The sequence below is a fragment of the Talpa occidentalis genome, unplaced genomic scaffold, assembly GCF_014898055.3.
Source record: "Talpa occidentalis isolate TD23 unplaced genomic scaffold, MPIMG_talOcc4v2.1 talOcc4.1444, whole genome shotgun sequence".
Classification (NCBI taxonomy): Eukaryota; Metazoa; Chordata; class Mammalia; order Eulipotyphla; family Talpidae; genus Talpa; species Talpa occidentalis.
This window is the reverse complement of record NW_023601482.1, coordinates 4,235-19,532: the sequence shown is the minus strand read 5'-3', so window position 1 is coordinate 19,532 and position 15,298 is coordinate 4,235. Positions and strand designations below refer to the sequence as shown.

The 15,298-nt window shown below is 51.4% G+C and overlaps 1 protein-coding gene across 1 annotated transcript; it reads left to right on the top strand.

Annotated features, from left to right (window-relative positions):
• Positions 1-1,378: 1,378 nt before the first annotated feature.
• On the top strand, positions 1,379-7,220 carry LOC119245498 (sialic acid-binding Ig-like lectin 8; the record flags this gene model as incomplete). The annotated part of the gene is given in 6 exon segments (XM_054695488.1): positions 1,379-1,552; positions 2,676-2,829; positions 5,370-5,759; positions 5,958-6,227; positions 6,420-6,467; positions 6,919-7,220. Coding segments are annotated over 6 exon segments (1,338 nt in total), but the record flags the coding sequence as incomplete, so codon positions are not given.
• Positions 7,221-15,298: the final 8,078 nt, after the last annotated feature.

The following is a 15,298-nucleotide window of genomic DNA, read 5'->3' as shown; positions in this document are numbered from 1 at the left end:
AAAGAATGTTTCAACACACACCACTTTTCAAGTTTGCAATAGCGCTCCAATCGTCTAACTTTTCTGGAAAATACTGACCATTGAAATACATAAAACATGTCTCTGGATACCAAAAAATAACATTTTCCTTCTGCCTTGGTTTCTGGTTAGTTATAAATGGGCCGCTCACCCATCTGGGATTATTACATTGTTGAGATTTTGTGCTCTGTGTCTTGTGTTGTGTTGATGTGGGTATTAACTTCTTTATTTATTTTCTTATGTCTTTGCTAATTTGAGGATAGAATTTGATTTGTCCCCTCAGGTGTAGACACATGGATTTTCAAAACCTTGCATGACAATATTGTTTTTTTTTTTTTTTTACTGTTAAATACATACTTTATTGTACCCACAGGCGATAAAATCCCAGAGCTACTGTTAGGCACGTAAATACAGACCCTGCTAAGTATTTAATATTGCATGACAATATTGTTGATCTCAATCAGCGGGGTTTGGGGCACACTGTTACCTTTTGAATTCTCACCCGAGCGCCACTCTCAGTTTCCGCTCCCTGCACCCAGCTGTTTTTAGTCATCAACCTCGACATGTTTATTTGTGCCTCTGCATCTTCGCATGGGCTGTTCCTGCCTCCTAAAATGCAGTTCCATTTTGTCTTCACATATTCACTCTGCTCAGCCCTCAGGCTATGGGATAGAAGCCACACTCTGTCTGCTTTTCTATTTAGATTGTGGCGTCCAGTGCTTGGTTTTCAGCAGCAGAGTAACCTGCATCACTCACTCACTTATTCATTCATTCATTCATTCATTCATTCATTCATTCATTCATCCCTTCTGGAGGTGTCACCGAGCCCCTGCCCAGTGCTGGGGAGCCATGACAATTTTTTAATCATGGGCTCCTTGGAGTTTATTCTATGCAGAGGGATAAAAGCAAAGCCAGCAGACAAACAGCACACAAGTGAGCAATATGGAAAATAGCATAGAAAGTACAGCACTCAGCGAAGTTAGCAATAACATAAGGTTTAGAAAACCAAAAAATGTACAGATGAAAGACACGTGCTTTGGGGGAAACTCGGGGCACAGGGAGTAGACAGCTACAAGGTGATTGGGGAATTTCGGTTACTTGCTGTCTGTCGTGGTGAAGTCCACCCTCGTCACCATTTTTAATGATGATGGTCACCTCCTGGTGAGGTGGTTGTGGGGTGATATATCAGCAAGGGCCCGTGGGGCGCTCACTTTGGTGGGGAGGCTCACTCTCGGGGCACAGCCTATTGCAGGGAGGTGGGGCTGGGGAGATCCGTGGACACGTGGGGTGGTGGGTGGGGCGTCTCTGCCTTACCAGCCCCCACTGCCCCTCCATGATTCCTCCTTGGTCCCTCCCACAGGGTGTCCCGATGAGGTCCAGGCTGGACGCCCTTGCTGAAAATCCTCCCCCGGTGGCCGCCCCCTCCTCAAGGCAGGAACTTGAGGTTCACTACGAGACCATCAGCTTCTCTGGAGTGAAGCCTCGGGACCCCCAGGTCCAGAAGACCAGCGACTGTGAGTACTCAGAGATCAGAGTGCGCAAGTGAAGCTGCAGAGACCCGGCCCAGCCCAGAGGGACCCCATCCCTGTGGGGCAGAGAAGCCCAAGCGCCGTCAGGTTCTTGTGGAGCCCCCAGTGCCCGGATGCTGAGCTGCGAGGACGCGGGACACGGCTTCGCGACCGCCCAGGGTGGAGTCAGCCCACACTCTGGGCCTTTGCTGAGTAACAGCCAGCCCCTGACACCCCAGGCCCTGCCTGGCTGCGCCTCAGTTTCCCAGCGCAGAGAGAGGTGGCGCTCAGCCTCGCAGAGGGGCCACTACCCAGGCAGGGTGAAGGCTTGGATGATGAGGCATTTTAGGGAGCCCAGGCCCCAGGTCTGGGTGGGGTGGGGAGGGCAGGACGTGAATGCCCAGTGGCCCCAACTCATTCGCATCATGTCTTACTTCATAGAGTCAGCCAGAGAGGACTCTTCTCCCGCCCTCCTTTTTTCTATGATAAATTTCACAATGACCAACAAATTTGCTTAGATGTTGGGACACTTCCATAAAGACAGAAAGTTCCAGAAACAGGAACTCCGCACTGCTTCAGCCTCACTGTGGTCAGAGCAGAAGACCCTCTGCGGGCTGGTGACTCGCAACCACTTCAGCAGCCGGTGGGAACAGGGGGAGGGAAATGAGCGAGAGGCTGTTAGCAGCTCATGTTTTCCCACAAGTTCTGGGGTTCCCGAGTGCACAGACACCCTCAAGCGGGGCGGACCCGCCCGTGCAGGCCTCTGGGCTGGGGAGCACGCACCGGCCGTGCTCCACGTGGTGTGGCCGCCTGGCTGTCCGGGCAGGCAGGGGCGCACCGGCGCGCGACACCCAGGCGTCCCTGCCGCTGCGCAGGGGTCGGGGTCCGGGCCTGGCGACGCTGAGGTGGGGCAGCGCTGATGACCCCGCGCCCGCCGCGTGCAGGACCCGGGCCTTGTAGCTCAGGCCTTGGGGGGGATGGGAGCGCGGTTCAACTAGGGCTCTGCTCTGCGGACGCGCCCCGCCTGCAGCCCTGGCCACCTATGCGCTGGGGTCCTGGTGTCTGTCCGCGGGCCCCGGCGGGGTCTGCAGGAGCCCCAGGGCCGCCCCAGGGCCGCTGCGCCCTCGCCCTCGCCGCCTGGCCCTCCAGCTAGACCCGGGCGCCCAGCCCCGCCCTGGGGCCGCCTCCTCCCGGCGCCCCTCACCTCCTCGCGTGCCCGGCTGTGGCCTGCGGATCCCGGGTGGACGCTCCTGTGGCTCCGATCGCTCCGAGGGACACAGCGGCCAGGACGCCGTTGCGGGCTGTGGGACCGGGCGCGCGAGCGCTGGAGGGATGGGGGTCAGCGCCTCGCCCCACGCCGCGAGGGGGCGCCCGGGAGCGGGGGGTGGGGGGGTCGCCTCCACACCGTTCCCCGCGCTCTTTAATGTGCGTCCAGCGTTAGGGCCACGGTGAAGCGCCCAGCGGCAGGGGCCGGAGGCTCCCGAGGACGCCGCCGCCTTCCCCTGGCCACAGGGGCCGCGTGTGCCGAAGGGCTGCCCCGCCGGCGCCGGCCCCGCCCCGCTCCCCCAGGAGAGCGCAGCCTCCCCGCAGCCTCCCCGCTGCACCCCGGCGCGGGTCGGGGGGAGGGGCGCCGCCGACGGGAGCCCTAAGGTCCGCGGGGCGCCGCCTTCCCGCCCGCCCTGCTGGCGCTGCAGACCCTGTGCCGAGGAGCCCCGGCCCTCCCGCTCGGCGGCCCCGCTCCGTGGCCCTGCGGGGCCCGCCCGGGGTGGGGGGGACAGCGGGGCGCCAGAGTGCGCACGAGCGCCCACGGAGAGCCGCCCAGGACCCCCTGGACCCCGCGGGTATCGGGGCGGGGCCTTCCTGCCGCGCGGACCCCGGCTTCCCCGCCGCCGGCGTCTGCCTGCCGCGGCCGGTTCCCATGTGCGCGCCCTGGGGTCCAGCCTGCGCGCCGGGCTCCCCGCCGCTCTGTCCCCCGCACTCCAGCCCCTGTCACTCCACGTTCACGATCACGACGCTTTTCTACTCATCCTCCCGCGGAGCGAGGCTGTAGTCTCGGCATAGATTGTTTGCGGGGTGACAGGGCCCGAGCCAGGGGTCCCTGAAACTTGCTGGTGAAAGAGCGTGCATGAGAGGGGCCCCCTGAGGCGGGCGCCGCCTCCCGCAACTCTCGGAGGGGGCGGCCGGGGGCGCCCTAAGCCGCGGGGAAACCCGGCCTGGCGGGGGCGGGGCTCAGCGGGGGGTGGGGGGGGAGCACAGAGTGCAGGGGTTTTGGGGGGAGGGGGTGTGCGACGTGCCTCTCTTTCTGGTCTTACCCTGCACAGATGCCCGCAGGGAGCCGCCCCAGCCCCGGCTCACTGTGACTACGGAGGGATTGGAAGAGGGTGTGTGCGCGTGCGCGTGCATTTTCCCCAAAAATGCAACGCTTTACGCGGGCCTCTGCTACGCCAGCGCTGTTCCCCCAGGCCAGGGGGCGCTGGGTGTGCTCGCGCGTCCCGCCCGCGGGCCCTGCCCTCGCCAAGGCACTCCACCCTCATGTTGGACTCTCCCCAGCCAGGGGAGAACTGGGATCCTCTATGTGACAGCCGAGGCCACTGAGGCCTGCAGGGACAAGGGCCAGGCCCTCCTGACCCCAGAGCCGCGTCCCCGTTATCATGCTGTGATGATGATGATGATGGTGATGATGATGATGAGTACTGAGTCTCAGACCTGGACGGCCAGTCACACCAGGGTCCTGGGGCAGAGCACCCAGGTCAGGAGGCCCCAGGACCACCATGTCCCCGTAGAATCCAGGCCCTGTCCTCTCCGGCCCGCCACTCTGGGCACCACCTTGGAGCTCACAGAGCAGTCGGGTCCTACGGGCGCTGCCTGGACAACCTCTTCCCATCTGAAGCCACAGCAGCTGCAAAGGCCTCAGCCCCTCCGGCGGGCATCAGGGACCTTCTCACACACAGAGGTGAGCCGCCCCCTCTCCTGAAAGTGACACAGTTATAAAAAAACCCGTCTGTTAAACAGGCGTGAACAATTTGTCTTTTCCCCATTGCTTGCAATTTCCCCTTGTCTGGCAGGGCTGTCTGCAGGTAAGAAGCCTCCTGCATCTCAAGGAAGAGGGTGTGAAGCAAGCTGGTCCCTCCTGCAGACCCCGTCCCCCTTCCTGAGAGAAGAAAAAACGAGCTGGGGCTCCCCTGTCTCTGCTGACCCCGTCCCCCTCGCTTTGCACACCCTCGCCCATCCCCCCTTTTCCCTTTGTATAAAAACCCTGCGTCCTGCCCAGGAGCAGGACGGCTGTCTCTCAGACATGAGGCTGCTGCCTCCTCCTCTGTCCACAAATTTAACCACTTCCCTTTCCTCAAAGTCCGTTTCCTTTTACTGGCTGAGGGAAATGGAGGCCGGAGTTCGCTCACAGAAGGAGCAGATGCCCCCCAAGGCCGGGTCATTTATCACCACCTCCTCCCTCCTCCGCACCCCACCATCTCTAACGCCTGCAGGTGCCCCCCTTCTGCCCACACCAGGGGGTGGCCCCTGGGGACCCCTACAGGGCCTGTGTCCCGCTGTGCAGGGAGCTGAGAGCTGCAGGCGGGTCCTCCTGCCCCACCAGCCCTCCGTGACCTGGGAGGAGAAGTGTCTACGCAGGCCTGGCCTGGCGCACAGTGTGGGAAGCTCCTCCCTGTGGTCAGCTCATTTTGACCGCCCCATCTTGTGTCCATCGGGGCTTCCTCAGCCTGTGCCCCCAGATCCGCCACTCCCCGCGATGCTGCCACCGCTGCTGCTGCCCTGCTGTGGGCAGGTGAGTGGAGGAGGGGAGGGCCCCGGGTGGGGGCTGCACTGACCCTCATCTCCCCACAGGGGCCCTGGCTCAGGATCAGAGATTCTGGTTGCGCCTGCAGGAGCGGGTGACGGTGCAGGAGGGCCAGTGCGTCCTCGTGCCCTGCGAAGTCTCCTACCCCAAGGAAGGTTACACTGAGCACAGCCCAGCCTATGGCTACTGATTCAGGGCCAAAGGAGGGCCTCAGGGTACACAGCATGTTCCAGTGGCCACAAACAACCCAAGTCATGAGGTGCAGAAGGAGACCCGGGGTCGCTTCCACCTGCTGGGGGACCCCCGGAACTACAGCTGTTCCCTGGACATCAGAGATGCACGGAGAGAGGACACGGGGACCTACTACTTCAGGGTGGAGAGAGGGGGTTCTGTGAAAATGAGTTACATGAATCAGCAGCTTTCTGTAACTGTGACAGGTAAGGGCCGGGTGCAGGAGGAACACACGGGACGGACATGAGCGTCCCGGGCGAGGCTGGGAGGGGACCCATGCCTTCATCTTGTGAGGGACCAAAGATCTGCAGGGAAAGGACCCTGGTGGGCGGAGGCGGGTGGCCTGTCACAGGCTGCCCCTGGGGACACTCAGGTCCTGCTCCAGCCTGTGTCTGTCCCCCCAGCACTGACTCACAGGCCGGACATCCACCTCCAGGGGCCTCTCCAGCCTGGCCGGCCCAGGAACATCACCTGTGCAGCGCCCTGGGCCTGTGGCAGGAGGACACCCCCTGCCTTTTCCTGGAGGGGGGTCGTCCTCAGTGCCACGAGCACCGACTCCCCGGTGCTCACCCTCAGCCCGGGGCCCGAGCACCACGGCTCCAGCCTCACCTGCCGGGTGACCTTCCCCGCAGTGAACGTGAGCACAGAGACCACCGTCCGGCTCAGCGTGGGCTGTGAGTGTGGGGCCCGGACGCCCGGCCTGACGGGTCCCCAGGGCAGCAGATGTAGGAAGGGAAGACACGGGGTCTGGGGTCTGGGCCCCGCAGATCCTGCCGGGAGGAGGGAAAGAGGCCCCTGGCTGTATCCTCCATGTCTCATGCTCCTGGGGGAAGGCCAGCTGACGGAGAACAATTCTGTCTGTCCAGGTGCGCCCCAGAACCTGACCATCCAGGTGATCAGGGAAGAAGGTTCAGGTACGGAGTGAGGTTCCATTTCTGGGATGTGGGGAAGTGGGGTCTGTCCCACCCTCAAATCAGAGCTGGGGTCTGACAACACACATGGGAGACAGGTCTTTGTCAGGAGGGGGTAGCAGAGGTGGGAACCCCCATGGGCTCTTCAGCTCACACATGGGCTCCCCTGTGCTGACCCTGCTCCCTGGGGTGTCCTATGCTCTGTCCCTTGTCGGATGATGTGCTTGTCCCTAGTTCCAGGCCTACATCCTCCTCCCCAATTCGGCCCTCATGCTCCTTATGATCTGTCCTCCTCTTTAGCATTTCTCTCCTGCTATAACTTATTTTTCAAAATAATGACCATAAAATTGGCTTCAGTCAGCAGGGGCTGCAGAACACAATGCCATAGAGGGGGTGATCAAACCCCACAGGGTGACCCTGAGTGAGAGCCTGGACTTGACTTTCTCTCTCTCAGGACCTGAAGCCCTGGGCCACGGCTCCTCTCTCCGGGTACAGGAGGGCCAGTCCCTGCGCCTGGCCTGTGTGGTCCACAGCAGTCCTCCCGCCAGGATAACCTGGATATGGGGGACCCAGACCGTGAAGTCCTCTCCAAGCCGACACCCCATGGGTGTAGGAGGCGCGTGGGAGCACCCCCAGACCCTGGAGCTGGAGCAGGCCAGGGTGCACCTGGACGACTGTGGGAAACTCCTCTGCCGCGCTCAGAACCCTCTGGGCTCCCAGGAGGCCTCCCTGAGTCTCTCTGTGGAGAGTGAGTGAGCATTCCCGGGGCTTCTGCTGCCCAGAGAGGGGAGTGGCTGTCCTGATGCCTCCAAAACTCCCCACAGCACCCCAGCTTCTGGAGCTGGACCCTCCCTGTGCTTCCTATGTCCTGGGCAAAAAGGGGGGGAGGGGCCTGCCCTGCGCCAGGGGGCACCGGCCTTCAGGGACTCCGTGGGTTCTTATGGGGGTGCTACAGGGCAGAGCCTGCCAACTTAGGGGCTGGGGGACAGTGAAGTGTCCTGGATGCTAAGTTTAAAACCCAAACCCTCTTCCTTGCCCAGAAAGTGTGGGAGCTGAATGGAAAAGGGGAGTGGATGGGGCTGCCCTGGGACCCGTGTTACCAAATGCCGGCCTCAGTTTCCCTCAGCCAATAAAAGGAAACTAAGTTTGAGGAAAAGGAAAGCGGTTTTATTTGTCGACAAATGAGGAGGGAGGCAGACTCTTGTCCGAAAAACCACCGTCCTGCTCTTTGGCAGCGGGCAGGGGTATTTATACAGGGGGAGATGGGTAGGCGTCCGCGAAGGGGAGGGGGAAGGGGTCCGCACAGAGACAAGTGGGCGCCAGCTCAACAGGGAGATGGATGGGTGTCAGCTCATTCATCTTAAGGGAAGGGGAAGGTGTCAAGGCACAGAGAGGGGTGATGGCCAACTTGTTTTCCTTAGGGTGAGGGGGAAGAGGGGGAAGGGTCTACAGGGAAACCGGTGGGCGCCAGCTTTTTTTTTTTCTTCCCAAGGGGAGGGGAAGCTGCAACAAATGGGAAAGACAAGTCATCAATCCCATTAATGCTAGATAAGGGGAATTGCAAAAAATGGGGGAAAGACAAACTTGTTAACTGTATCATAATCCCCACTCTCAGTTATGACCTTCCATTTCTATGGGAAAAGGGGCGTCGTGTCATCTGGCTGCTTCCTGCTGAACAGGGTCGTCGTGGTGGGGGGTTTACTATGGAAGGCCTGCACTTATTGGTGCCATAGTCCCCGACATGATGTTAAGGTCTTGGTGCTGGTGTGGCAGCGACAAGATATACAACACAGCGTAGTCCTAAATGTAAGAGGGATTACTTTTTCTCTTCCTCAAGATGATGACATTAAGGCTATAGCCCTCACTGGAGAGGACCGGAGAATAATATAGTTACGGAGACATAATTTTTCTCTACCCTCATCCCAATTCTGTAAAATAGTAAACCAAATCTAATTTTAACAATTTTCCCTATATTTGCATAAACTCATTGGGCAGAGTAAACAAGTAGAGTGTTGTTGGCTTTGTTGAAAATTCCACAGGCCTTAGCGTGAGCTTTTTAACATCCAGTCCATGCTGGCTTTATCAAAGTCACAGTCTCACCAATCTTCACCTGAGAATTCCTCTTCTCAAGGTTCCCAGGACTTTTTCCAGGGTTTTCCTCAGTCCTGTCCATGTCCATGGAGGCAGCTTCCTCATTTTTTATGGAGGTCTCTGGAACCCAGTAAGCAAGGTGACAGGCTCTTCTTGGCTCGCTCTTCTCAGCTCAGCACGGTTTATTCCCAGAAGAATTTCAATCAAAGCCTTTTAACAAAACATGTTTAATTTACCAGGTTAAGGAGAAATAAATAAAATTCCCTATTGAGATTATGCAAAGATAGACATTGTCCTGAGAAGTACAAATATTGCCTATAAATTTTTGGGATGAGACAAGAGAAAAGCAAATGCTTCAGTTTGTTCATAAAAAGATACAAATTGTCATTGTTTAGATCATAGCCCAGCTTAAAGACAAGGTTTCTGGAGACCCAAAAAACCAAAACATTAAAAACTAATTTTTTTTTAAAAGTCATGAAATATTATTCAAATCTTCCTCAGTGTACTTTCCATATATTAAGTCTCCATCTTCTGTTGGTAATTTTCATAAATCAAATTTTTATAGGCTTGGTAGGTCTTTTCAGTTCCAAAACATATCTATATTGTCAGTCTCTTTTTGTGAGTTTTTTTAAAGACAAAGCTCAGCAAATAAACTTTAGAAAGAACAAAAACTCGAAAATGACCATACCTAAAATCACGGCTTAAGGTAAAAGACAAGGATGTTTGCTCAATTTTGTGACACACATACACATATATATTTCAGTATAATCAGAACCATCCAATAATATTATACCAGAACATACTAGATTTTAAAAATCGCACATATTTTAGAACACTTTAATCAATTTTATATATGCTGAAAAGGTATAACTTTTTCCCTCAATGACAATTTTTATGAAGTTTTAACATTTCTAGATTGGTCCAATGTGTTTTAGCATTTTGCTATAAGGAAAATAATTTATTAAGAGTCCTAAGACGAATCAAATAATTTTACTTGATTCAAAAAAAAACTTTACCATTTCTGAAATTTGACTCCAAGAAAAGTTTTTCACAGGCTTAATAATATATACAGATTTTTATAAAACAACACTAAGGTACCCAGAGTGATAACTAGAGGTTTTTAAAAGTAGATATATTTTCACAGTGCTCAACAATGCTGACAGGACTATATTTTTCAGTTTACCAAGTCCAAGGGTAAAAGAGAACCAAGATTTCAGATTACCTAAACAGTTTTTAATTTGTCATCAAGAACTAGTAAAAGCAGTTTAAGAATATTTGAGCCTTTACTGCAGATGGAAAAGAAATTAAATTTTGGTTTTAAGTAAGTACACCACTGATAATAAATTTGAATATTCCTAAAGCAAGTCATTCTAGCACATAGCATTTTTCTAAGATACCTCTCTCAGATCTGCAAAGCTTTAACACCTTTTTTTTTTCAAGATAGCTATTTTGTTTTGACACTAAATTTTTCAGACCTTTAGCATATTTTTTACATACATATCTTAACACAATCTCGCTTTATTTGCATTTAGAGTTACAACATTTTAGTTTTTAATTTTTAGATTGTAAGACTGTTATAGAAGACTTTTGTCTTTATTTATGCCCACAGGCCCAGAGATCTTTTTCCAAAGTCCAAGCCCCCAGCAATTAGGCAATAGAGCATCCATTGCCCCAGCAGAGGCACATTCATCGCACTTTAAAGCAAGCAGGGAGTACAGAAGCTGGAGACTCCCAAGAGGTCATCTGGTCATCTGGGCCACACAAGTCAGGCGCCTGGCCAGAGAAAGTCCATCAGTCACTCCCTGAAACTTTTAGTCCACTCTGAGGCCTTGTCCCAACAAAACTTCACCTAACAGGCAAGCCTCACATTTTTTACTTTAAGACATTGTTAGAGCTGTTATGCTATTATTCCTTTGTACTGGATAACTCATACATAAACACATGTTTTATTTTTTTCTGGATGATAACAATAAAGTTTTGTTTTCCTACTATAAGAAGCAAAAATACACCAAAAGCTCATCAAGCGGTCAACAAACTTTCGTTATTAAACTTAGTAAATCCTTAGTTTTATAGGAAAAATATACCACCATTTAAATAATGATAAGAAGAACAGAGATACCAACTGTAGCTCTAGTTTTTCTTAGGATACGAAGTTCAAATTGCAGAGTTATAAAGGAAACAAATTTATATACCAGAGGTTTTTCTTTTTTTTTCCTTGGCTAGGACAAGGGAAGGAAAAATCAATTAAGTTGCTTACCTGGGGAACAAAGGTATTTCTTTCAAGGTAAAGAAATAGTGGGCCAGTCTTTTTAGATGAGAATTTTATCAAAAAGAAGTCCAGCTATAAACAAAATCACACTTATCTCTGTTAACATAGACCAGGTCAATATTTTTTCTTTTTTTCTCTTTTTTTTTTGACCACTCCAAATTTTTTAAAACACATTTAACACAATAAAACTTTTAACTCCCAACATTATAAATCTAAGACATATGTGCTTTAATTAAACCATTACATTTTGAACTAGTTTTTGTTCACCAAAAATTTTAGATCGCGATCTCAAAATTTGGGTTCTTTTCTATTAGAATTTATATAGGCGCCATTTAAAATGATTTTTAACACAGTAACCCTCCAGAGACAAAAAAACACAAAGGCAAAGACATAGACACAGAGATCTCTTTCATTTAGAATTTGGCCATTTGCACTAATTTTTAGAGATAGTTATTTTACCAATATTTCTGACAACACTGACAATAATTATTAATTTGCTTTTTAATATCTTTTCTAACTAACTCCTTCAGATAAGAAAACATTTCTCAAGTTATATTTGTAAGAATGCCCCTTAGGTTCTAAAGAAAGTGGGGCATAAAATTCCCTATCAGTTTTCTAAGGCCACATATTCCTTTAAATTCCTAGAAGAGATATTGGATGGGTAGACAGTTTCACCAAAACTATATCCCTTTCAATACAAAGAAAGTCTAATTCCTAAAACAATTACATTAAGTTTTCAAGTTAAGTTGATATAGCCATCTAAGTTCTGTTGTTTTTTTTTTTGTTTTTGTTTTTGTTTTTGTTTTTAATCAAGGAGGTTTCCAATAAGAGAGATGGAAGTTAAAGTCCTTACATGTTCTAATAAGCATCCCATTTTAATCATTTTAAAACCTCTAGAACCCAAGATTGGAACCATTTTTAAAGACAAGCATAGAAAACTCAAATTGCTTCACGGAGTCCTAGTTTCTGTTTGACCTCACGGATGAGGCCTGGTCCTAAGAAAGATAGAACATGGGCCATGAGATATACATGGGCCACGAGAAGGACAGCAGAAGAGGCAAATTAAGATCTTAACTTGGCAGCTTATTTGTTCTTAGATTCTTACTAGAAATTTGATAAGGAATATTATTTACAGAAACCTACTATGTAGTTTGATTAGTAAATTGATTATTTTAAGAGACTTAGATTTTCAAGGAAACCTAAAATTTTATGGTCAATAAGAAGTTTAGAAATTTTCCAACCAACTAGCAAGCTTCCTTTATAGCTAACTAGAAAGTCCAAAGTAATCTTGACAAAACCATCTGAGCCTGATCCCAGAAGTCTCAGCACGTGATCAGAAAAAGCCTGAAAATTTATAGGAAGAAAACACCTCCTTAAAGTGGAGAACACTCTCTTCAGCTTACTTTACATCCAATTATTACAGTGACTGGTAAATACTGAGTTAGGTATCTGACTAAAACATAAAAAGCAGAAAAATACCAAATTTTTAAATTATCCAAGACCTGATTCCAGATACTTGCTTGAATTCCTTACACAGGCACAAAGATCTGATTCACAAATCTATTTGCATAAAATGGGGAAAAGGTAAGGTAAGACAAGAATAGAAAAACTGAAAAAGAGGTGTCCACAAGACCAAAAACCTGGCTCACAAAATGCCAAGAGCTGGAGGCCTGGGTAGAAGGGATTAGCATAGCCATTGACACAGCTATGGAAACCAAGATCCTCAGTCTCCAATGCCTAGATTACAAAGCATAACACCCAAGCAGGTATAAAGATATGGAGATTGGGCCTATTGTAGAATTGGGCCTATTGTAGAATCTCTGGTCACTTTCAGATTCTACATAATTATCCAGAATCAGCAACTAACCCGAAGGCTCACAAGGGGCGAATCCCTCCCAAACAGAAGACAACTATATCCGTTCAATCTCTGCACAGGCTCCGGAGAGCACTCCGTCTGCCCACCTGTGCCTAAGTAGCTTCCTCTTTTCACCAACCCTCTCCCTCTGCAGGGCAGCAGCCTCCCTGCCTGCCCATGACCTGTCTCTCTGGGGCCTCTCCTCACTGACCTCCCTCAGCGGAGGTCACTCTCCTCAAAGCCACCCACCTGCAACCACGCAGGCCTCTCTCAGCAAACCTGTCCCTCCTGGGGCAGCTGTTCCTGCCCGCTTGTGTCTCCTTTACTTTCCTTGTCCCCTTTCCCTAATAAACCTGCCCTTTCAATATAACTAATGTCTCCATCTCGTGGAGAAACTGGCCTGGGAAGCTTGCTGCAGGTCCCTGAAACAGGAGCTCTGGCAACACCTTTCCCATAGTGAACCCAAAGACCCCGCACTCCAGACCCACTAACTCCAAAAACAACATCAAGTAGAAGTCCTGGTCCAAGCCCAGTTTTCTCTCTGGAACAATTACAGTCCTTCCAGCCATCTGCCAATGTCCTAGAAGAGTCAGAATAATCTTAGGTTGCCTAAAGCCAAAGCATCTGGACTGACAATGAATGTCAGGGTAAGATTTTAGCAGAGCATAGATAAAAGGAGCTCACAGGTGAGCCAGCCAATGTGGAAAAGGAGAGTATATTGCCTGGCTCTTGTGCTAAAAAAAAAATCAGTCTGTTCCCCACAATCAGTTTTTCCTGGGCTCCTGCAGGGAAACCATGATAGGGGTTGCTTCTGATGCCGGAATTGTCAGGTCTAGTATCCCAGCCAGGAACGGATCTCAGGCTGCAGGGCAGCGCTGAGTCCCAGCCACTAGACCCCCCAGGGTTGGTGTCTCAAGAAGCCACAGCAGGAACTTCGCAGACGCTCAGGCAAGCAAGCGAGAAGAGGCAGTTTGTTTAGAAAAAGAAAAAGTTTATTGAGGAGGAAAAGAGCAGAAATAAAGTGGGACTCCCAGGCCAGGGAACCAGGCCTGGGAGGGGCAAGGAAGCCAAAGTGGAGTCATGTCTTAGGGAATATAGACCTTTTTTCCCTCATTATTCTAAAGCTGCCCCAGTCTCTTTGTGATTGGTCAGTTCTCGGCTGTCTCACTCAATTTGCTACTGAGTGGGGATCTTCACATTCCTTATCTAACAGCTTTCTCTTTCCCCATTTGTTGCATCTTTAAATTTATGGCCCAGTCTTCTGGATGGGCATCCCTGCATTGAAGTTAAACAGCTGCCCTTCTAATGTGTCCATAAATTAAACCACTCTCCATTTCTCCAATCTCCGCCTCCCTTTACCACCTGAAGGAAACCAGGACCAGCATTAACAATGTTGTCCTTGGTCCTGGCATGTTTGTTTTCCTAATGGAATGGGTTACTTTCCCTTGCTTGTCCTTATCTCTGAAGCCTCCCTAAATTCTTCAGAGGTCCCCTCCTGCACTGTCCCTAAAACTGCCTAATAACCCTAGCTTGCCCTGTCTCACTTCTTAGACAGGTTTGTAGCTACAGGTCGACCACTCAGTTAATATTTTCCCCAAGGGGCTTTTAGATGGAACAAATATGGCACCTCTCATAAGTTTAACTAAATCCCTGGCTTCCAAAAACAAACGGGAAACTCCAAATACCAAATACCAAATAGATATCAAGTGACAAAAACACCAAATGTTTCCCAATTCCCACTCAACCGGGCCTAACACACCAAAGAGCGCTCCAAATTGAGGGAGACTCATAGACTCCCTCCCAAATGAGGAGACCTGAACTCCCTCCCCAAGGGGACTCAGATTCCTCCCGAATGTGTGAAGGCCAAGGTCTTGGCGTGCACGCCAGGGGAACTTACACCAAACGCCAGGGGACCGCGGTTTTCCATCCAGTTTCCATCTCCTCAAAGGTAAATCCAGGGTGCAGAGAAGAGCTGTGCCTCTCCCGAGGAGGACTTGGGAAGTTCCCCGGAGGAAAAAGAACTCGGCAGCTGCTGGGACTCTCCCTCATCCTCCTGGAGAGAGGGCGCTCCCTCTCAGCAGGAGGGTCAGGATGCCACCCGGGATGCCCAGGCCCCTCTCTGACAGCACAGACCAGCATAGATAGGTGAGCCCTGGTGCTCTGCAGCAGGCAACAGCTCCGTCAGTTGGAAGTCAGAGTTGGGGTTGGGAGAGCCGAAGTGGCATCCACCTCCTGGCTGGCTCGCCAAAATTGTTACCAAATGCCGGCCTCAGTTTCCCTCAGCCAATAAAAGGAAACTAAGTTTGAGGAAAAGGAAAGCGGTTTTATTTGTCGACAAATGAGGAGGGAGGCAGACTCATGTCCGAAAAACCACCGTCCTGCTCTTTGGCAGCGGGCAGGGGTATTTATACAGGGGGAGATGGGTAGGCGTCCGCGAAGGGGAGGGGGAAGGGGTCCGCACAGAGACAAGTGGGCGCCAGCTCAACAGGGAGATGGATGGGTGTCAGCTCATTCATCTTAAGGGAAGGGGAAGGTGTCAAGGCACAGAGAGGGGTGATGGCCAACTTGTTTTCCTTAGGGTGAGGGGGAAGAGGGGGAAGGGTCTACAGGGAAACCTGT